The sequence below is a fragment of the Synchiropus splendidus genome, chromosome 10 (assembly GCF_027744825.2).
Source record: "Synchiropus splendidus isolate RoL2022-P1 chromosome 10, RoL_Sspl_1.0, whole genome shotgun sequence".
Lineage (NCBI taxonomy): Eukaryota > Metazoa > Chordata > Actinopteri > Syngnathiformes > Callionymidae > Synchiropus > Synchiropus splendidus.
This window is the reverse complement of record NC_071343.1, coordinates 19,529,979-19,552,994: the sequence shown is the minus strand read 5'-3', so window position 1 is coordinate 19,552,994 and position 23,016 is coordinate 19,529,979. Positions and strand designations below refer to the sequence as shown.

The window sequence follows — 23,016 nt, the reverse complement described above, 5'->3', positions numbered from 1 at the left end:
GGTCATTCTTCAAGCAAAAGGCAAAAATGACTTCATATGAAATTGCAAACTGGATATTTATTTCAACAAAGTGTCGAAAGTGCTGCAGCATTTCAAATCGACAAATCTATTTTGAGTGGAGCGAGGCGCGGCACAACTCCAAGTTAGAGTGGAGAGGAATACATACAGGAAAACTTAAAAGTGACGCGAATCCCGGAAATTTTCATAATAAAACACGGTGTGTTGGCGCTATTCGCATTTTACCGTAAGAGCAAAAGGGAAATCCCAGCATTGGCTGCAGCTCGGCACTGTATGAAAACCAAAGCACGGCACCTGCATCTCCAACAAGCAAATATCCAATACACCAAAATTACCCCATTGTGGGAAGAATTAACGTCTGTCCAATCTGACTTTGTTCGCTGCTCCTGTGAACTTGTGACGTTGACTGTGTGAAAGAGGGACACCGTATACACGTCAAACAACCGCCGCAAAAGGTTGTAGGAAGGTGGAAGGTTGTAGGTTTTGAGGTGACCACTGTAGCTTGTGGCATCTCCTGCAGGATTCTGTGATGATAATGCAGCAGGGGAATATGAGATGGCCAAGCTTATCAGTGTTAAAGTGTCAATGACACGCCTTTGGACCAATGAATGAATATGCAGCATGAAATGATCATATATGTTTTACAAAGTTCATTCTGATGAATTACAACACCAAAATATTTTAAAACTATTTCAAAATGAATCGCATTCAGAGCCGTGTTGCACAGAGCAAGTGCCAGAAACAAACCTTTGTGACGTCACTGAAGGTAGATCCTGTCGTCGCTCCATTAGAATGCAGGCTTCTGTATCAGAGGCGAAATTCCGAACCGTTGCATAACAGCTGGATATTCTCATTGTGCCAGGAGCATGTGAGCCTGTTATTATAACCAAGAGATTGAACAGTGTCATGAGAAATAAGTGAAGCAAGTTGATGCAAGATTGAGAGGCGAGTGACAACCATCGGCGTTTCACTGCTTTGCACGATTATTGTGCCCTGAAAGTTTGCTTCAAACGGGTTTTGAAACAGACTGCAAATGTTCGCGGTTTTCAAACGTAAGACAAACAGCGAGCGATGACGCCAACGTATCAAAATAACATGAAGAAGCTATCAAATTGTCATGAGGAGACATCGATATTCACTGGTAAAGGACCACTGTTTATTTACCCAAATGCGTTGTCTTGTGCTGCTGACCCTTCTTATGAGAGTTTTACACTACATTTTCATAGTTGTTCAGTTTTGTGGTCCGTCTTTCTCTGATCTGTTCAGACACTACATCCTCTCACAATAGCCTGAGTCGTCACTCCCACAGCAATAAGGTTGTAATAAACACTTTTGTTTGCATGATAGCACTGAAGTGGAAATGTGTAAATTCTCCAAGTATTTGAAACTAGTTAGCTGAACTGAGCTCCTGTGTTGCCATGGAAAAGATATATATATTTTTTTTTTATCAAAAGAAAAGAAAGTGTTTTCAAAAGGATCTGGGGTTCATTTCTTGAATATCTGAAACATATAAATCTGGACTAATATGGACTGATGTTAAGTGATGTTCTGGCCCTTTGCAACTTGATGCTTGTTATATGCAGCTATAATATATGTTATTTACTGTTTTGTTTTTTTATGTCAACTCTATAGCACTCATTGGGACGCACCTACGGACACAACGTTGTGTGAGGATAGTTTAATCTTTATTTAAAACATTGCACAGTTTCGATAAAACGATGACGAATTTTGACTGATTAATAGAGTCCAGAATCAGACGTGGGGAACATATGGAATTTGGTTATTATATTAAACTGATATTCTACTAGTATTCTTATTTTTGCAGTTTTACACATACTCATTGAATATTCATTTCAGTCTCACTTTATACATACATTCTTTCATCATCAACTCAAACAGTTTAACATCATTTCTGCCCCTTTTTTCTTTTCTTTTTCAAAACGGGTCGAGGTTGTCTCTCATTGAAGTTCATTTTGACTTCCAAAGTAAACTCAAGTGCAGCTTGTTGGATACAGTGATAGCACAGGTGCTGATCACTTTAACATAATTCATGATCATTTTAACATTTTTTACCAGTGTTTGACCATTTTTTGTGAGTTCAGATGGTTTCTGATCTGTCAATCTACACTCCACATTGCTTGCTTCCTTTGATGATGCAGCAGTGCATATAAAATGCCTCCTCTGGTGTGAATCTGTCCATTTTTGTCATAATCGCCGACTCCCCCAACAAACACTCAGTGGTTTCTACCATTGAAGCTATTTCCGCGTCTGTGTCAGATGGCGGTCGGGAGGAAGCGGTTGATACTCACGGCTCTGTGATCAGCTGTTTCTTTCCTTGCAGTTTCCAACAGACTCTCGACCATGGTTGTGTCACACATGTCTCTGTACCACTTGTCACTGCGGTGCTCTGGCTATTTCTGACAGTCCTGTCTGGTGTCTTACCTACCATATTAGCGTTTGGTATGAGACGCGACAAATAGCTTTTTAACCTCCTCAAATGACATATTTCTAGACTGCGAATAAACTAAATCTCTTCATCCAAATATGCAACTATAATGAGGGACTTGTAGGGCGTGTCAGACAGCAGGTGGAGGATCCGAGTGCTTTGATCAAACTGCTTGTGTATGTAAAGAGTGCATAAGAAGATTAATAATCATATCAGGATTGTGCCTTTCACCTCCATCTTGCACATAAAGGCAATGTAGTGGCAAACCTAAAACCCTACCCTCTGCTCAGGTGCTTGCTTTGTGGAGGTTGTGTGCTGCCCTAATATTCCCAAAAATAAATCTTAACTCCAAGCATGACAGCAGGTGAGTGGTGGTGTGAGGTGGTCACGTTGTGCGTGTGCTCTTATGGAGATGAAGACGATTAACTACGCCACTAGCAGGCTGACTTGACTGGTAACTTGGTTTGAAAAATAGTCTTCACATTGTGTGTTAGACCCCTCCCATGTCTATAGTTTGCTCACATTCTCGCAGGCCCCAAAAAAGTTGCCTGGTGTTGTCGTCTTTCTTGAGTGTTACTTGGGCATTTGACCCATGTATTAGCAAGCATAGTGAGTCAGTGATTTTTTTTCCAACTGAAGAAATGCTTCACAGTTGAACTGCCTGTAACTGAAACCATGCAGAAAACTAGTGGTGGTGAGGTACAAAATTTCAGACACCAGTAATGAGTCTTTATCAGGCATTGTTAGAGGCGCTGGTCGCTGGGGACACCTGAGCTACCTGAGCATCTGTCGCATCTCATAAACCCAATCATCACAATGACTTTCAGCGTCCCTGTTGTCTGTCTGCCTGCAGGTGGTTGCCTTAGCAATGGATGGGGAGTCGGAACCAAACCCTGCCGTAGCAGAAGAGGCAGGGGAACAAGTGGAGCCCATGGACGCTACTCAATCCCCACATCAGCCAGCCACGCCCCCCCAGGGGACCAAGGATGCAGTTTCCATGGAAACGGAAGATGGAGTCACAATCGATGGCGTGGCTAAGGACAGTGAAGATGATGTGGTGGTGTTAGACGAAGATGCTCCCCAGCCTTCATCCACAACTCCTTCCCAGGACATGCCCAGCACAGACTGCCACGAGTCAACTGCAGCTTCAGCAGCAGTTGACCCGTCAAAGGCAGTCACGCCTCCTCTGGACAACAGTCCACCTGCCATATCATCAGAGGCCGTACCTTCTAATCCTTCATCTAATGCTGCGGAGCCTATTATCATTGACGACGAGGAAGAGGACACTGGACACAAAGACGACTCCAACTCCCCTCGGGTGCCCCCTGGAGACTCCTCCTCTCACTCACCAGGCACCCTCAGCAGCACGGAGCCAGACTCTGAGATCAGGATTTCAAGTGTCACAACACTGGGCCAAAGACAAACCCTGCAACCTTCCATGGAGGATGATACAGATATGAGCCTGATGATAACGTCTGTAACATCGTTGCAGGGAGACGCTGCAGCTGTCGTGGTGAGAAACGCACACAATTTGCATATAATTTAATAAATGTGCAACATAATGAAGCCTTCATGATCACCCTCGGCGTTTTCAGTAGGTGCTTATGGCGTTGTAGAGCCTTCGATCAAATTCGATAGCCGCATGTTTTTTCCCAGATGTAGAGATAAAGATTGATAATGACTGGATATTTTGAACAGAAAAACAAGCAGAAAAATTGTCTCCAGGATGGTGAGGGCTTGAGAGAGGAAAATGATCTGCAGATCAGCAACACCTTCACTCTGAATACTGACAGCTTGGCTGGTCAACCTCAGGCATCCTTTAACCCTGGAAGGGGGTCAGGGTCTGCTGGTGAGCTGGTACAGAATGGAGACACAGACACACACAACAAAGCAGGTAACTTTATTTTTCAAATGCTTGTCAGTCCTCCTTAATCTGTCTCAAAATGGCTGATGCATTTTAAACTTGGACAACGTCAAAACTTAAATTCTTGCATTTGCATCTCTCCCCTTGAATGATGAACGCTTTCTCTCGTCCCCCAGATTCATGGATCTCTCAGTCTGCGTCAGCACCTCGCAACCATAAACAGACAGGAGTGGATTCTCCATCACCTGCCACCTCTCTTCCCAAACCTCCAGGACAGTCTTCCTCTTCCTCTCCTGGATCTCAGGCACAGCCCAGGACAGTAAAGGTAATTCATTCTGGATGTTGTACTGAGTTACGTTGTACCAAAGTGACTTGGCCAAAGGCATTAAAGAACTACAACTTTCCTCACTTACTCATTTGTTTCAAATGTCCATTCCATTGTATAAGGTTATTACTTGATAACAGAGGTCTCAAACTCCATTGGCCAGGGAGCTAATGGCGGCAAAGTATTGGCCAGGCTGGGCCGCTGACCAGGGGAGAAAGGGGACTTATTCTGGTTTTTGCTGTGCGTCATTGTCTTTTTTTCTATCGTCTGTTGCAGCGCAGTTGGTTGCAACTGACACAGGGTTAGAGTGTCAGGTACACACTGACACATACACCGAATGAGCAGCCTCCCACAGACTGACCACGCTACCATCTTATCTATGTCACCTGCATGATAGCACATTGGCAGGTCATCCCAATATGTGAGCATCACAGTGTCTCGCAATATAGGATGTTGGATCAATATCTTCAGGTGTTGAGTTGTCAGGTGTCAAGGTTGTTCCTCTGTGTGGATGTCATCTGCTATGGTGGTATTGTCCAGATTGTCTATGGTAGTAATAGCACTGTTTTGATAATATTATTGACGTTTGGCTGACTTTTTTTTTTTTTTTTTTTGCATCTGTCGCCAGCATCTTTGGAAGAGTGGACCTATAAATTAACCTATAAATAGCAACAATCACAATACCTAACTAAACAATAATAATAGTGCTGTGTTTAAAAAACTGATTTTCCGATTCTGAATCGAACAACATGCCTCCTCACAGTGGCAACACTAGCAACGTTCAGACGCGACCAAACCAAAAATGCGCTCGACAAAAGCATAGCAATTAGCATGTTATGCCTAATGGAGGTATCGGAAGTGTTGCAGTATTGCGGAAATATGACCCACCTCACGAGTCACATGACGCGACATCACCGAGAGCTCCTGTCCAAGCCATCCACCGGGCCACAACAAATGAAACTCGAGCGAACTTTACCACTACCGGGTAATTCTGCACACTCCGTCAAAATAACTGAAGCGATTGCGGGCTTCATTTACAAAGATATGCGCCCGTCTTCCGTCGTTGAAAACGAGGGCTTCAGGCGGCTAATGAAAGTAACAGAGCCACACTACGTTATGGTGTCTCGTAAACGTCTGTTATCCCAAACATGCACCAGTCAGTAAAAGAAAAGGTGAAAAGTAAGCTTCAGTCAGCAGTCAGGGTGGGCATTACAAGGGGTACGTGGACATCTTCGCAATCTTACACGAATCTGACAACTCACTATATTGATGAGGAGTGGAACCTCTTCTCACACGTACTACAGACCACATAGAACTGTTTACATACTGACCAATGACCGTCAGGTTGCTGTGAAGTCAGTAACCAGCACTCTGTTTACATTTTCAGTGGCTGAGAATATCTTTTTTTCATTTTGATAATAAAATAAAAATGCATTAGTATTAAACAGCAGCATCTTTTGGGTGAATTTTTAGTGTCATATTTCTAATAATGCACCAGTCCCATGAGCAGTCACATCGTGTTCTGTGTCTGGATCTTTATTATCATTTACTATGAATCCTTCATTCATTTCCTGTTGAATTTCAATATGATACTAGTGTTAATAGGTTGCGTAACTTGTCATGTGATCATGGCAACAGCTCAGAAAATGGTTTAAATACTAACCTGAATCGAGATCGGATCGGATCGAATCGAATTGAATCGTGATAATCGATTCTGAGTCATGAGAATCGGAATCGAATCGATTCTTGAAATTACAATCGATACCCAGCCCTACAATATAATATTCATATATATGGCAATACACAGTGTCTGTAACTTAAATTTAAGTATGTTCCCAAGCTCAGTATTTTTAAAGCTCAGATGTAGGCTATGGCAATTGACTTAAACAGTGTCTTCTGTCTTCTACACTGAACAGAGTGGGAGAGTGATGTGAGGGCCGCAAATAACGCAATTTCCAGACTGTAAACCGCTACATTTTTCCTGCTGTCTGAAGCTGGAACGATGCTGCTCATCCTGCCAAAATATTGAGCCTCGTCATATGAAAGGGATGAACTCACAGGGGTTTTATTTAGCTTAAAGCAAAATGCACTGTTTTCGCCTGCGTGTCCGCAGCTCCGCCAACAGAGACGATATCCTGGAAGAGATGCAGCAGCTGAGACCGGCTGTGGTGTCAGAACTTTGGACACACTAATTTTGAGCATGTTAATTCAAATAAAAGATGTGTGGAGTATGAACAAGATATATTCTCCTCAAATTTAGTGGCTGCTAATATTCCAGTTCGTTCTATGGTCCGGAATTTACGGTAGCTTACAGGCTGTTAATTTGAAACCCTTGCTTTATAAGGTTCTCCCCCGTCTAAAATCTTTGTTAGGTGACAAGAATGAAACACGCTGTTACGTCACAGTGGGCTTCATTCTGCCTCCAGTGCAGCTCTGAACATGCACATCTCCTGACTCCATAGACATAGTCTGATCCCCCACTGTTCTCTGGTCCACCAAAGCACGTCCTGTCTGTGCAGTAGTGTCGATTTCTGACACCAGATATGTATTTCATCCTGATATAAATATTTAAAGATGATGAAGATGGAAAAAACTAGCTTCCCAAGTTGCAGACTCATATTTTAACATTCAGGGTGTGAGGGATTTAATTGCGATGATATTGGTCTTTAAAGTAATACCTGTTTCATCGGAAGAATCAAATCAGACCGGTCTGGAATTGCGTAAAAGTAGTCTCCATGTCAACTTTGGATTTCTTTTTCTCCAAGGCAGTTGCATCTGTAGTTTGTCCTTTCCACACCCCTGTTCGCCTTAGCATGTCTCCTGTGCATGTGACCAGACTGGGGGTAGTGAGGACGGAGGCCATAAGTGGCCAAAATGTAATTTTAAATAAGAGTGAGCGAACAAGATGCATTCAATGACTAGGTCTGCCCCCCGGTGGGAGAGGTCATTTTGGCACCCTCAGTCAGATGCATACTCGCTGTGCTGTTTTTGTTTGGCAGACATTCATGGCAGGGGTCGGAGAATTCTCCTTTTCTGCATTTTTGTGACAGTTGAATGAAAAACATTTGTTCCTTCCTGTATTATATCATTTTAAGTAATTTTTAAAGTTCTTGTCTTGTATCCCTATGAAGCATATTTCATATCAACCCAAAAGGATGTGCCGTTTTTAATCTTGATTTTTGCACCAAACATATTTGAAGCATTTTAAATTTGCTCAACTGCTTTCCAGGGGTGACGTATTCAAAAAAAGAGCGATTTTCTTTTTGTGTTGTCTTTTTCACAAAATGTCTTGCCAGTAATGTGTACATTTGCTACCCCCAGGTGACCTGTGCAAACTGCAAAAAGCCTCTGAAGAAAGGCCAGACAGCCTACCAACGGAAAGGCTCCACACACCTGTTCTGCTCCACCACCTGTCTCTCTGCCTTCTCACACAAACCCGCCCCAAAGAAAAGCTGTACCATGTGCAAAAAGTGAGTGCCTCCCTTTCATTTTTCAACATATGCTTTTTGATACTACTTTTGCAATTTCCGTTTCTGTTGCTTATGTGGCTTTTATTTTCATATTTACATGTGGCATGTTACCGTCAACGCAACTGTATTATTCATCAAGGTTGCTTCTTTTTTTTTTTTTGCTCTTTCTAATCAGCATCACAGTTTGTTTGTGTCTCTTGCTTCCTTATTCCAATGTATTGGGTTTGATGTTTTCCAGGGACATAACAAACATGAAGGGTACCATCGTGGCCCAGGTTGACTCGAGCGAGTCCTTCCAAGAGTTCTGTAGCACTGGTTGCCTTGCTGCATACGAGAACAAGCAAAACACACCTAAGCCAGGCCTCAAAACCAAATGTACTGTCTGCGGCAAACTTACAGAGGTGAGGCATGAAGAAACACACGCCTGTTGTTACAGTCTTAGCAGGCAGGAATTCTCTCTTCACTAATACTGAGAACTATTTTATTGCCAGTCAAATTCTTTGTAACATATTCAGAAAAATGTTAACAGATACTACAAATTGAAGTCATAAAGTCCCCTCCAATTCACTTCACTGCCTTTCATTGCATATCTCACATTCTTTCACATCGCTCTGTGTGGATATCACCTGATCAACGTGCCAAGCAGACTTGTGCTGCTGAACACATGATCTCCATTTCCATAAAGGAAAGATTTACCTTCTTACAATATTTTAACAGCAAGCGAAACTAAACTCTCCTCCATCAGGGGCATCTATGTGCTTTTTTCTACCCCTCTTAAGATGTTTTGAAGTTTGACTATGACAATGTCGCATCTCTTTGAACATGGCCATCTCATTTCTGCAGATCCGACACGAAGTTAGCTTCAAGACTGTAACGCATAAGATCTGCAGCGACGCTTGTTTTAACGTGTACCGCCGCGCCAACGGCCTGATCATGAACTGCTGCGAGCAATGTGGCGACTACCTTCCAAACCGTGCATCAGCTAACCACTTCCTGCTGGTGGACGGTCAACAGAAACGTTTCTGCTGCCACAACTGTCTCAGGGACTTCAAGCAGGTACCCGCTCTACTGAATCCCATTTGGTGTATCTAGATAGAATGAAATTCTGCTTTCCTCCGATCTGCGAGGAGCAGCGCAGTTGGAGCCGTGGTTTAGTGTCTTTCTATCTTTGTCTTCCTCCAGGCACACAGTAAACTAGCCAGCTGCCGGAACTGCAAAACACTCATCAAAACCGGTGAGGTTCTCCACAGCTTCGGACCAGGGGGCACCATGGGAACCTACTGCTCCGTTAGCTGCATGAATAAGGGAAAGCTATCGGCGTCAACCTTCCAAAGTGAGTTATCAAGGTCACAAGTTCTGATATTTTAGAGGCTATATTTTGCTTTCATGTATGAATAACAAGTACATTCTGATGCTATTTTATTTTACGTTGATGCATATTGGTGTGTTTAGTAATTCGTTTTGATAAGATGTTTTCCCTAACACTTTTTGTCAATCGCAACTTTGTTTAGATGCAGAGCCAACATGTCACTTCTGTAAAAGGAATTCCTTGCCTCAGTATCAGGCCACTTTGCCGGAGGGAAACGTCCTCAACTTCTGCAGCTCACAGTGTGTCACGAAGTTCCAGGTCAGTTTTCTTGTAGGGAACCATGTTTCAATGGCTTTATTTAAAGTGTGCAGACTTTATTGATGTTAGCCATTAGCTGTGTGGAGATACTGAGTACAAAGTGCAGGATTGGTTTTATCTTTTGTTTTCCCAAACATGTCTGTGCTGACACTTTTTCTTTAACTGGCAGCGCTCTACTCTCTTTTCTAAACATCCTCATCCATTAACAGAACGCAACACTGCAGACCAACACAAACGGACAGACATCAGTCTCCAACGACAATGAAAAGGTTCAGCTCAAGTGTAACTACTGTCGAGGCGCATTCAGTATGAAACCAGAAACCCTGGAGTGGGAGGTGAGACCATCAGGACCAGAAGTCCATATTTTAATACGTACATCAGTACTAAAATCCATTACGTGTGCTACTGTACATGGCGTATTGATGCCATGTTTTGGTGTGAACCTGTGCAAGCTTTTTTCGTTTGCTCTTTGCTCGTGCAGTTTTTGGTGACCTGGTGTGAAACCAGTGCCAAATGAAAAACGATCATCCCCAAATCATCTCTTGCCACTCCTGGATGACGAAGAAGAGTAATATGCTGTTAATGTCATAAACTTAATCTGCTACTTTTACTGCTTGATAGTAGGCCTGCACGATAAAGTGTTCAAAAATTGCGATTTAGATTCACCTTTGTGTCGGATTTAATTTTCAGTTAATTTAGATTTCATTTACAAACAGACTGCGTTGCATCACAAATGCTACTTTCCTTTGTGAGTTTTACACTCCCAAGCGGCGCTGCAAGCCACTAGTTTCTGACTTCCCACGATGCTTATGGCTTCAACTTCAGCCAATGATGAAGCGCCTTGTAGTCACGTGTTTCACTCGTGATGTGAACACGGTGGTGATTGGATTGCTCAGCGACAGGATAGAAACTGAAGGAATATGGATGACAAACCGGGAACTAGTGAGCAGAATCAACCGTTCAAACGTTCTCAAAATGAACTTGTCCCCATAAAAGGCTCCATTCGCTTGTGTGGCTGTATTTTGGATTCAAACTGGATGACAAGCGTTAGTCTCAAGTGATTTGCAAGACGTTTTCTTCACTTGTCGCAGCACCACAAGGTAACGCCACAATTTAGGGATGCTCCAATCGATCAGTCACCGATTTTGATGGCAGATTTCAGCGTGATCGCAGAATGTCAATCATTCCCTGTCATTGCCGATCACAACAACTGATCACATGTGACAGCCTGTGCTCTGATGAAGCCCCGCTGGTTGTGATGCGACCACTAGTCCCTGCTCACTGTTCACTCAACAGAATCATGTCTGCTGTGAAGGTTCTTTCATCTTAATCTGTCATTTCAAGTTTGTATCCTGCAGCACTGGCACGGGAAAATGCTGTGCATGGCGCGTCAAAATTATATACGCAATTTAAAGCACCAGCACTTGACGGAGCACGGAGAGTTTTCCGGGCTCATGGAAGTGAGACCGCTGTTTCAGCAGCAGGCTGTTGGTGCCGCTAGCGTTAAGCAAACTTTGTTTTGTCATGGTTTATGTGTGCAATAAACAAAAGAATTGTGGCAGAGAATCGTCATATCAATTCAATATGAATCAAAAATTGTGATTCATATTTTCCCCCGAATCGTGCGGGCCTACTTGATAGTACCGACATCGAAACAGATTTAAATGTTTCAGACAGCTGTCCGGTTACTTTCATGTAGAACTTCAACACATTTTCAAACAAACTTGCATATTCAACACACAACAACAGCTTCTTTAAGTGCATCCATTTAACTGAGCTATCCACTTTGGCTTCTAAGTATATGGTATTGTTTGTAGTAAAGCCTCCAGTTATTTCTTATTGTAATGAATGATGGTATGCACTTTGTCCCTCTTCACAGGATAAGGTCTACCACTTCTGTAGTAAAGTCTGTTGTGACGATTACAAAAAGCTGCATTGCATCGTCACGTCCTGCGAGTACTGTCAAGAGGAGAAGACACTCCATGAGACAGTCAATGTATCTGGGGTCAAGAAACCATTCTGCAGCGAAGGTAGGAGTACTGTTGCCATCTGTTTGAGATAGGGCTGTGTGTCCTCATATCCCCTAAGTTCACCTCAAGAAATGGATGCCGTGATATCATCGTAAAGGTCCATATATTAGCCTCATCATTGTTTAAGCCACAGGGTCCAGAGTGTGTGAAAAAGGTAGGGGATTGTAGTCTGGAAATAAGAGTGCTTGTGCTGCAGTTATGTGATATATCCCAAGTAAATTTAAGTCTGATTGAGCACTGCTGTCTTAGTGTATTTATCTCAAAGAAAGAAATCATGAATGTGCCAGCACTTCAGCGCAGACTGGCCTTGGAATGGTTTCGTCACCTTCTCTGTCCATGATATTGGTGGTGGATTTCATCATTTGCCCTTGAGATGTGTCCAGTTTTTAGCTTGAGTTTTTTTTTTTTTTTTTAAATGGTATCGAATTATCTGATGTTTCTTTAAGTTTTACTTTAAGTTTTGCTATTCACTCCTGAACTGACTGGCATTACACACAATTTAAATCTGCGTGACTGGATTTTTAATCATGGAATGCAATATATGTATATATAAATTTGCAATGACCAACATTTCTTTCATCTTCAATTGTCAATAGTTAATAATGAGGATTGCATTTAGCTAAATATTTTCTACAGTTTAAGTGCATATAGCAAACACTGCATTCAATGTTTGTGTTCCTCCCAAAAAGGCTACTGAGGAGACTTTTTGCACAACACAAGGGTTTTCAGGAAAATGTATCTGACACAGAAATTGCAAGATTTCTTTTGAGAGGAGACGTTGCAGATCAGAACGAACTGAGTGACAGTAACGCAACATAAAGCACTTGGCACAGTTTCACTTAACCCTGGGTGGCGAAAAGTGGCAAATAAAGAGCAGAAATGAGTAGACCTGTTCTTCAGTCAGCTCCTTTTTGATCTGTCTAAAATGTTCGACATATGTAATGTATTGGAAGCAAAGTAAGACAATAGCAAGACATTGTAAGTTACCAGTCTCCTCTGATCCAGTGACTATGGATCCCCTCTGATCCATAGTCACTGTCTATGGAACAGAGTAGATGAAAGACACATTCATTCATGTCTGCCTTTTGTTCCAGGTTGTAAGCTGTTGTTCAAGCAGGATTTCATCAAGCGGTTGGGTCTAAAGTGTGTGACTTGTAACCACTGCAGTCAACTCTGCAAGAGAGGAGTGACTCGGCAGCTCGGTGGCATGACTCGTGACTTCTGTAGTGAGACATGCGCCAAGAGATTTCATGATTGGTACCACAAGGTCACGTCAGTTTGCATTTCTCATATCCGTCTTTGCACATTTGTCGTCCTGCTGACCTTCCTCTGTTTGACCACTAGGCGGCGCGGTGTGACTGCTGCAAGGTGCAGGGTAATCTGACTGAGTCCGTTATGTGGAGGACGGAAATGAAACACTTCTGCGACCAGCAGTGCTTGCTGAAGTTCTACCTGCAGCAGAATGACCCGATCATGGTGACGCAGAAAGGTCCCGAAAACACAACTCTGGGTGAGAAGCGACAGCATGCTGTTTATCCCCGCACCGTTCTTTTAGCTGTCACATGATCAAACTGACTTAGGATGAAGTCACTGCTTACTGGTCACACTGGCTACTGTGTGGACATTTTTGGAACCCACACTTTGTCTTCTCTATTTATTCAGCTAGATGCTAATGAGACTGAAATTTAAGGTTTGAGGGACAAACCATTAACAAAACACATTAACAGAAAATGTGACTTGCTGCTCATTGTCTTGCTGCTCATTTGTTTACAAAATTCAAAACCTTTATCTTTACAGGGCTGGATGTCCAAGGGGCTAAAGTCGGGGTAAGTAGCCATGTTAATTGTGTAATATAATACTGTGTGGACATTTTTTTTTAACATGTCGTCTTTGGCGACCTGACATCATTCCAAAATAACAACAAGCTGTGACCAAGAGCATGAAATGTATTTAATGAAATGTATACTAATGTGAAATATGCTCCTTTATCTCTCATCCAAAACAATCTAATGGTTCAATACCAGTTTCATTTTCAAAAAATTCTGGGACCCAACCTACCAGCTGAGAATCACTGATCTGTCAGGTCATAATGATGAATCCCTGTACTGATATAATATGAAAAAAATTGAAATGCTGCAATGTACAAAAAAACTTGTTCTTCTTAATACGACCAAATCTTTAATCTACCTTTGATAATCCCCAAGTATTTTTTATTCATGTCCTCACTTCCTTGCTGTGAAATATAAACCCCACTTTATCAGCCGGATGACTTACATGCAAGTTCTTGTCTTGTGTTAAGTTGGTGAACCAGGGCACTGTACCGTACGCCAGTGGAAACTTGATAAGAGATGTGAAGAACAAGGCCGTGCTCTGCAAACCCCTCACTCTCACCAAGGCCACCTACTGCAAACCACACATGCAGAGTAAACATCTTCAAACAGGTGAAGTTAAATGCTTGGCGACATCAAATTCAAAGGTTTAAAATATTGTTGTGCAATTGAAATGATCAGAAAACCACATCTTCAATAGGTCCTTTCTGTCTCTCAACAGATGCTGATGATGGTGTTAAGAGAGAGTTTATTCCAGTGCCCATTCCTGTGCCCGTCTATATCCCTATGCCCATGAACATGTACACCCAGGTCACTCCAATGCCGTTCTCCATGCCTGTACCGGTAAGTGTAGGCTGGAATTCTGACTGAAACTTAAGCTTTTCCCAGGCTTCAGAACTTTTTTTGAAGCCGTTTCCAAATATATTAAACTTGCTCTAGCTGTTAACTCACCAAAGAATGTTTTTAACTGCCACTTTGCCAAACTTGGCACAAGACTATAGGACTAAATATATGTCAACCAACATCAAGCAGAGTTCAGCAGCGTAACATTTGCTGCCAATTAGAGGCTTTATTTCAGCCACCAGATATGTTGCTAAATTGGCCGTTTCATTTCTTCCACCGGCAGCTTCCTGTGCCTGTGTTCGTGCCCACGACTCTATCGGGGGCCGATGAGATTGTCCGGACCCTGAATGAGCTGAAGTCTGAAATGGCACCTGACCTCCCAGAAACTGACCCACTGTCTGGAGAGAGTATTTCAGAAGACCATAAACCAGGTAAGCAAGTCAAGTGGTCTCAATGTTTCAATAGAAACAAGATAAAAGAGGACCTTCAAGCTTCTGTGTTGGGATACAAAAGGTAGGACTGAAATGAAATGTATGATGAATGCATCAAGGTAAAGGAGCTTGGACTCAAGGTCATGCTATAAAAGATGGCCCCTGTTGATCCTGTTAGAGATGCACTACATTTTCTGTTTTGGTTTCACACTGGTTGCACTCTGGTGCAAGGTGAATTTTATTTTTTTCTTTAACACATGCGCATTCTAACCAAGTCTTCTTGGTTTGTGTAACAGATGTAAAGCCAGTCAAGGTAAAAGGGGAGCAGAGTGGAGCAGAAACCAGCTGCTTGAAAAATGAGAAAGTAGAAATAAAAGAAGACGATGACGATATGTATGAGCCCGACTTGGACCTTGAGGCTGATTTCCCCCAAGGTAAATATTCAGGAAAATATTATTCATTTTTAATATGGTTCTGAAAGTTGGGAAGACCCTGGGGAAACTTCATATCTCATGATCTTTGTGACCAGTGCTGTTATTCAAAACATCTTCTGTAGTCTAATAAATTTTATTTCTTCTAGGCTCTGATCAAATTCGGGCTGTGGAAGGGACAGATAATGCCAAGGGCTTGTCTTTACCTCCAGTCTCAACAGAGGAAAATGAGGAGCAAGAGAAGAAGTCACCAGAGGAGCCACTGCTTCGACCTCGGCCCAAAAGAACGGTGAGTATTAGATCAGACATATAATCGCCCGTCAGTCAAAGACAGCATCGTGAACTGTGTGCCGCGGGCCAAACAGTGAGGAGATAAAACTCTGATCCTGCTGGGTTTTTTTTAGACTTTGCTTACGTGCTGAAGTTTTAGAATTGTTGCACTTTCAGAGGTACCATAAGTTAACCATAATTTTATTTGATGCTTTTCAATAAGCCGTTCAGTGTTTTGGTTTACTTAAATCCAGTTTCTTAACTTGGAGAGAGGAGTTTATTTTTTACTCTTCTGAAGTACGTTACGGAAACGCTGTTCTTATTTGATGTAACAAGAGGTGCAAGCGTTCATCTGAGCTTTTACTGCTGTATTAAACATTCCGCATCTGCACATTATTTAATAATGCCACAAATCTTCATAGCGATCATGAAGGCAAATGAACCAGAAAGGGGACTGAGGCAGCAAGGTAGAACTCTAATGTTTATTTGCTTTATTTTCAGGGGAGCAAGAAGATGGCAGTGGAGACGGGATCAGATTTATCCTTGTCTTCCTCTCCACTGGCTGCGAGACAGTCAGAAGGAAGTCTGCTGCACTTCAAAGCTTGCTATGGGATCAATGCATGGAAGCGCTGGGTACTGACGAGTTCTGACTCTAAAGTGAAGGACAATAAACAAGGTTAACACTTTACTGCCAAGCTTAATTAAAGAAGATAAGAAAGTGTGATTTCAAAACACAGCTCTCTCTATTCCAGCCCTGCCTTGGCCCAAGAGCAGCTTGCTGTCCTTGAGTTCAGAGGAGCTCAATGTGTCCTTGTCCCGGTTTGTCAGGGAAGTGTGTCGGCCTGGTGGTGAGCGCTACTCACCAGACAGCATTCTCTACCTCTGTCTGGGCATCCAGCAGGTTTGTCAAATCACTCGTGAGCCTCTGCATGTGTCTTTGGTTTGTTCATTGATGTATTTATCTGTTTCGCTTTGGGTCTTTGCTTCACTTCAGCTCTCTGTTAGTATACTTTTTAACTATAAACTCATCTACACCTCAATGACTCTACAGGTTTGACAGTTCCCAGGAATTATTTAATAGGTTATTTACATGATTTTATATATATATACAAATTCTATATTGCATATTAAAATTACTATTTCATTACCAATTCGAGACTCCTTTACTTCTCAACAGTCACAGTGCATAGTGTGGCTAATGTGTGACTGTTATATTATATTATATACGTTTTAGTAATAAGCAGTTTATTTTCCACCCTTCATTTGATTCATTACTTGTATGTTAATAGCAGCATTCCTTTTTACCTAACTTCTACATATATTATATTTCTAATAATAAGGGATATCTCATCCAATAAAGCGGCCTAGTTCGATTTGTGTGAAGTTCATGCGGATCTGCCACCATTTTGCAGGTGGGAACTATTATTTTCCGAGTAGGAACCAGTTTGTGCATTAGCGTTGCCAGTAGGACGAACTTAAGCGTTGCGCAGTCTTTCCCTGATGCCGCATGGTAGCGACAGCAGAGGTCGGTCATGGCTGTAGGATTCTCTGCAGACTTTTGGAGAGTTTTAACAACAAAATGTAAGGAATAATGCCGTTTTGTCTCCATGGGAACTTCAAGAATTTCTGTTGTCTTACTGGGTCTTCTCACCAAGTTTGTGATGTTAATGAATTTCCAGTTTTGTACGGTCATTCAGACACATTAATCTTAAAACATATTTGTCCTGTGATTAGAACAATTTGCTGTTCACATCCTGAAAAGCAATGTTGATTGATCAACTATGAGGACAAAACAGTCAGTTATTATGGAGGACTTGTGAAATGAATTTTCGTTAACTTCATCGTCGTATTTCTTTGTTTTCAGTACCTCCACTCCAAAGGCCGAACGGATGACCTGTTCAGTGACCCCTGCTTCGACCAGTTTGGGGAAGAGCTAAACACAGTTCTGAAAGACTGGAAGCCCAATGTGCTGTCTAATGGTGAGCAGTGGTTTCATGTATTGAAATATTGCCATTTGGATGAAGCACTTTTTATATGAAATGCACTGCTTGTATGAAGTTTTGTTATTGCCCCATTTTTTTTCATCCATGTGATTGTTTTTAGGTTTCAGTATGAGCAGTGTCCGATGATTAAAACTCTTCTGCTGTTCACATCCTGACACACAGTGATTGTATTATTGAGTTATATGAGGGCACTGCATTTGAGAGGTTCCCACATATGTCATTTAAGAAACAGAGAAGTAGATGTCAGTGTTCTGACCGGACTGATCTGACTATTCTGGAGCACATTTGTTCTCATTTTGTCCTCACTAGCAATTCATAGATTTATGATATACATGGCTTCACTGAAAATAAGTGTGTATTGTAGGGATGCACCGAACATTTGCTAATGGCAACATTTGGCTTCGGTGGGGAAGCGTGAGAAGTGATGAAACACAGTGCAGAGCGGCCTGAACGATGATTTCCGCTTCCAAGGCAATGTAATAGAATGTGTTGTTTTTAGAAAAATGCGCAGCAGAGGTGAAATTAGCTCTGCAATACACCTGATGAAATTCTGGCAACCCACTCTCGAAGCGCCAAGAAAAATCTGGCAGCACAATGCTTCACTTTCAGTGGTGACAGTACCAGCAACTCACTGCCCTTCGGGTGCTGACTTAACTGGAGCGCTTCAAAAGCCAGTGCTGAAGTTATAGTGTTGAAGTTTTCGGTTCTTTAAAAGTGTTGGAGAGCGAGTATAGAATTGCAGTTTGCAATGAGTGTTCAACCAAACTAACTGGAGCCTTCTCTTCACATGATCAGCCTTTTATATAATGGGAAATTATGTTTTTTTTCAATTATTTCGCCATGTCTGAAATACAAAAAAACATCTCTAATATTCAATCATCTAAAACTTTCTCTGAGAAACGTATGTAAATATTTTCTCGACTATTTATGCACATTTTTATATAATAGTAACAATCTTCACCACATTGGATATGAAGTATTCTGTATTAAGTATTTGGCCAAGCATTTAAAATTTTATACGGCTCTGGCCTCAAGATTTTCAATTCATTGCATCCATAGTGTATTACTTTTCATGTAGTGTAAAACTATAATATTTAAAGCATATTTTGTTCTTGCATTTTGCTTTCTTGCATTAAGTTTGAAACATGTATCTTTGTACATGTGTTGAGTAACTTTGTGTATCATTAGGCTCACCATGGAGTCGACTCGGGGAGGAGAGTCTGTGGAGCAGCCAGCAGCTGGGCGAGCACAGTCCTGCCTCGCTGCTGCGCTCTCTGGTCTACCTGAACACCAAATACTTCGGACTGCGCACTGTTGAGCAGCACCTCCAACTCTCTTTTGCAAATGTCTACGGTCCAGACACCGTCCATCCTGTTACCAAGGAAACCACAGTCTGCATCCGCGTGCCTTCCATCTCTCAGGATCATCCAGGTGTGCCAGTGTTTCATGTCCATGGGTGTGCTGTTAAATTGTTCTCCCATAAGCTGGAGACCCTGGAGAGTGCCTTACTGAAATATCTGATGGTTTCTGTATATTGCACACAGAGAACCATAAAGTGATTTTTAGAAGGTCAGCAAAAGCTAGCCACTGTAGTTACTTCATGAGAATGTGAGTGAAAGTGCTTTAGCACTGACCGCAAAATTTTCCAATCATTGCAACATCAGAAGTATTGGAGAGAAGCCTTGTATTTTGGATGGTCAGTTGCTTGATGTGATGGAGACCCGGGGCACAAGCTCAGTGACACAGTGCTTCATACGAGGACACATTTACTCAAGACACCCATCTCAAACAGTGCCTGGTTGTAGCCTGTTGCCAACCGCATTCTTACCCCGAATGAGTGAATCCTGTGTCACACATGCTCTGTATATCGATCCAATGAAAATATTTCCTTTTGACATCTACATTTGTGTCTTGCGGTGGTGCTTTCATATGACACTCATTACGTTAGAGCAGGGGTCAGGAACCTATGGCCACATGTGGCTCTTTCAACAAGGAGTCTGGCTCTTTGAAGGACCCCCCAACATGGAGAGCGAAACATCGTCAGAACTAACTGCAGTTTCTCTGACTTATTTCCAATTTAGCCATCCAGTTTGGCCACTTTTTCAAAGGATATAGCATGTGAGGTGCCATCACCCTCAACAGTAAGCTCAGTAATGGTGACTTCCCATGATGTTCTGCAGCCCGGTCAGCCAGTCACGGTCTAAATTATCGAATTTTACGAGCAATGTAGAACAATGACCAATGAAATTTCAGCTGTTTTATTGACGTTTAAGTGCTAAAATGTGATATTTTTGGCCAAAGGGTTCCTGATCCTTGCATTGCAGTTAGTGGCTATACATGCACATACTTCAGTCATGCCTGGCTCAGTGCAGGGTCGACTGACACCATCTCAAATGTGCAGCTCCAGTATCAACAGTGTCCAATGATTATAACTCTTATGCTGTTCACATTCTGAAGTATTGTGATTGCACCGATAATGAATATGAGGACACTAGTGGACAAAGAAGTAACTTGGTTGTGAGGGCTGCCTCTATTGTCCGTTTCAGTGAGTTGTAACATTCTTTGGCTTTTCTTCAGTTCAAACAGGGTCCAGGAAGAGGAAGCGAAAGTTGGAGGACGACAGCCATGACTATGATCCCGATGATGACTCGGGTGGCTCAACAGCGTTGTCTTCCATCAAGGAGAATGAGCGCCATCTCTACGAGCTCTACAGATCCAAATGGTGGGTGACTGAAGAGCACAGTGTACCTTCAAATGATAGATGAAATTGAATGGGTGCCCGTGCTCTGAAGTGATGGGTTGCATTTGAAAAGTGTTTTAATTTGATGAAAAGCGCCTTTTTTCCAGCCAACAAAAGTCCAGTGATTAAAACCTTCTGCTGTTCACATCCTGAACACCAGTGTTGAGCGTATAATTGATGAGGACTTCTCTACCTCGACCTGTGAAGCATAATAAAATCAATAGGTTTCACTCATTTTCCTCACCTCTGCCTCCTCTCTCTCTCTCTCTCTCTCTCTCTCTCTCTCTCTTCCATCAGCCCGACGTTGTTGTCCGAGAGTTCCGACGTCTTCTATGTCCAGCCTGATCCCACCGTTGGTCCTGACGCTGCCCTCTGGTTCAGCTCCACACCTCTGGAACGGGAAACTCTGGAGCGCCTTCTCACCAGAGTCCTCATGGTCCGAGATGTTTACACTGAACCCAAGCACGTGGAGGGAAACGACAAGGGTGTCAGTGAGAGTGGCGAGCAAGTCGATGGAGAGTAGCAGCTGCGTTAGACTTTGTTAGAAGTAGCAGAAGAGGTGATGAGTTGTGTACAGGTGTGCATCTTCCTCCAGTGCTCGCTCAGTCCTCCTGGTGAGGGTTCATCCACAAATGGAGTCAGAGTGGAAAGGAAGAGCAGCGAAGCCTGCGAGTGATCTCAGCTGGAGGTGATGTTGCGAATAGTCTAACAATAATACTATGTATTCTTTAGGAACTTTAGAACAAAACCTATTGCAGCGTAGGAGACTTGTTGTGAACCAGCGATGGCAGAACTGAGCTGCCGTGACGCCGCTGTCACATGAGGTGGTGCCGAACAGCTGTACAGGAGGAACAGTGTCTTTTTAAGTTTACAGTAGGAAGTTACAATCAAACAGAAGGATCAGGTCTGAGAATATCTGAACGACTGTTGAAGAGTAGTACATTTCCCTGCACTATGATCCATGTTTCACCCTCAAATGGCTGACGTCAGCACGCATGACTCATGCTTACACACCTACTATCTTGCCTGTATTCAGCTAAGCACCGGTCTCCGGTTCCCAGTCCAGGGTCAGCTGCTGCGGCGTGTGCCGGTTTTGGAGTCGGCGCTCGTGGACATGACAAGTGTGTTGAATTCCAGGCTAAATATCTCTGTGTCGAGTCCCTGCTACTCTTCAACATTCACTTAAACTATCCACTACCTCTAGATGAATCTGTCGCTCACAGTCCAGAACCCACGCCCGCCAAGAAAAGTCATCATCTCTATGCAACTTAATCAGGTCCAATAATGGTCGGTGAGAATGTCAGGTATCAGTTCGACGTCACAGAAGTTTTCTAATCACAAGTGTCCCGCTAAGCCTGCGTCCAGAAGCTGCTCTCTCATCCTCACGTCGCCGCCTCCTACAGCTCTGAAAGACTGGCCTCCCCTCCTCTACAGACTGAGAAAGAACTCTCCTCCTACCTACATGCTGCATCTTTCTTTGTGTGATGTAGCGACCCGAATCTGCTCGGAGTGTAAATATCTGGCACAGGGACACTGAAGTTTAGGAAACTCACTTTAGCTTACAGAGATCAGCTATTTTACATAGTCTGGTTATTTATTTCCTTGTTAGACTCGGCTGCCTCTTTTTCCTGAGGTTGGGTGTTTCTTCCCGACTATTCACTGAAAACCAGCTGTTCCCTGCTCCCCCACACCTCCCCTCTTCATGAAAGTGCAGGATACCATTTGACATGAAGGACCCTTCCTCTTTTTGTCTTCTAATAAAATGCTTTTGGGGTTTTTTTCTACGTTAAGAATTGGGATTTTCTCATTAATTTGTGTTCTGTGTAGATTTTTTTTTTTTTTGGCTTGAATGGTGATGTCTCTGCTCTTGGGCCACTTTTACAGTTGTGCAAGTCTTCTCTGTATACATTTGGGAGCGTGTCATTAAAGGCCTAAATGACTTCCATGAAGCATTGGATCCAGAAGCAGCCACCATTCATCTCAGTTGCTCACTCAAACAGCACAGTCTTCACTGCATCTCCTGATGTTCCAGGTTCACCCAGCTTCAGTTCTTCAGATATATTTTTATGCCCGAGACTGAGGCGAAGTGGACGTCCGAGGGATGACGCAAGTCAGAATCCCTGACCCAAAATGAAACCTTTAAAACTTGAATGTCAACATTGTCCGAACTGCATCAGAAGACTCTGGCCGACTGACGGAACCGCGCTGGACTCCCGAGGCAGCGACGCTTGGCTGCCGTGGCTCTACAGCCAAATGTGAATGTGCCTAAACTGTAAATACTGAGAGTGACTGTGACTCCAGTCTGATGCTGTGTGTCTTCTGATCTATATTCATGTTAAATAAATGATTTCATTTTCTACTCCAGACTCGCTGTCGCTCCTGCGGTCTGTGAAGAAGTCAGTGAGGCATTCAGTCTTTCAACACTTTCATTCTTGTGCCACGTTTCTTTTTGTATATAGTTAGGATTTAACTATGTATTTAAAAACATATTTCTAGCCCAGGCTGATACATCCCATTTTTGTGAGGTGAAAATGACTTGCCTGGTGACCTAGTGAGATTGGTGGCCCCACTCTCTGTTCAGTTTCAGTTCTTCATAATGGGAATAAGTCCCAATGTTTTGCATAACATTAAAACTCCAAATGGATCACAACAACAGGCACAACTATCCATCTTCTGCTGTCTAAACTGA

At 42.7% G+C, this 23,016-nt stretch overlaps 1 protein-coding gene across 4 annotated transcripts in view; it reads left to right on the top strand.

The window, feature by feature from the left end:
* The window catches only part of zmym2 (zinc finger, MYM-type 2), a 29,804-nt gene extending 7,151 nt beyond the window's left edge, over nucleotides 1-22,653 (top strand). For 2 of the 4 annotated variants that reach the window (XM_053877696.1, XM_053877697.1), the window contains exons 2-25: nucleotides 3,318-3,977; nucleotides 4,163-4,358; nucleotides 4,505-4,653; nucleotides 7,975-8,123; nucleotides 8,362-8,524; nucleotides 8,967-9,179; nucleotides 9,306-9,456; nucleotides 9,635-9,750; nucleotides 9,960-10,085; nucleotides 11,630-11,780; nucleotides 12,875-13,047; nucleotides 13,125-13,290; nucleotides 13,578-13,606; nucleotides 14,080-14,221; nucleotides 14,331-14,452; nucleotides 14,736-14,883; nucleotides 15,180-15,317; nucleotides 15,464-15,603; nucleotides 16,086-16,260; nucleotides 16,337-16,485; nucleotides 17,449-17,563; nucleotides 18,776-19,018; nucleotides 20,165-20,309; nucleotides 20,625-22,653. In XM_053877696.1, coding sequence (XP_053733671.1) covers nucleotides 3,333-3,977; nucleotides 4,163-4,358; nucleotides 4,505-4,653; nucleotides 7,975-8,123; nucleotides 8,362-8,524; nucleotides 8,967-9,179; nucleotides 9,306-9,456; nucleotides 9,635-9,750; nucleotides 9,960-10,085; nucleotides 11,630-11,780; nucleotides 12,875-13,047; nucleotides 13,125-13,290; nucleotides 13,578-13,606; nucleotides 14,080-14,221; nucleotides 14,331-14,452; nucleotides 14,736-14,883; nucleotides 15,180-15,317; nucleotides 15,464-15,603; nucleotides 16,086-16,260; nucleotides 16,337-16,485; nucleotides 17,449-17,563; nucleotides 18,776-19,018; nucleotides 20,165-20,309; nucleotides 20,625-20,850 — 4,170 coding nt within the window. In that variant the 5' untranslated portion in view covers nucleotides 3,318-3,332 and the 3' untranslated portion in view covers nucleotides 20,851-22,653. The remainder of the gene's footprint in view (nucleotides 1-3,317; nucleotides 3,978-4,162; nucleotides 4,359-4,504; nucleotides 4,654-7,974; nucleotides 8,124-8,361; nucleotides 8,525-8,966; nucleotides 9,180-9,305; nucleotides 9,457-9,634; nucleotides 9,751-9,959; nucleotides 10,086-11,629; nucleotides 11,781-12,874; nucleotides 13,048-13,124; nucleotides 13,291-13,577; nucleotides 13,607-14,079; nucleotides 14,222-14,330; nucleotides 14,453-14,735; nucleotides 14,884-15,179; nucleotides 15,318-15,463; nucleotides 15,604-16,085; nucleotides 16,261-16,336; nucleotides 16,486-17,448; nucleotides 17,564-18,775; nucleotides 19,019-20,164; nucleotides 20,310-20,624) is intronic. The other 2 variants (XR_008415973.1, XM_053877698.1) reach the window with 2 other exon arrangements.
* The last annotated feature ends 363 nt before the right edge of the window (nucleotides 22,654-23,016 follow it).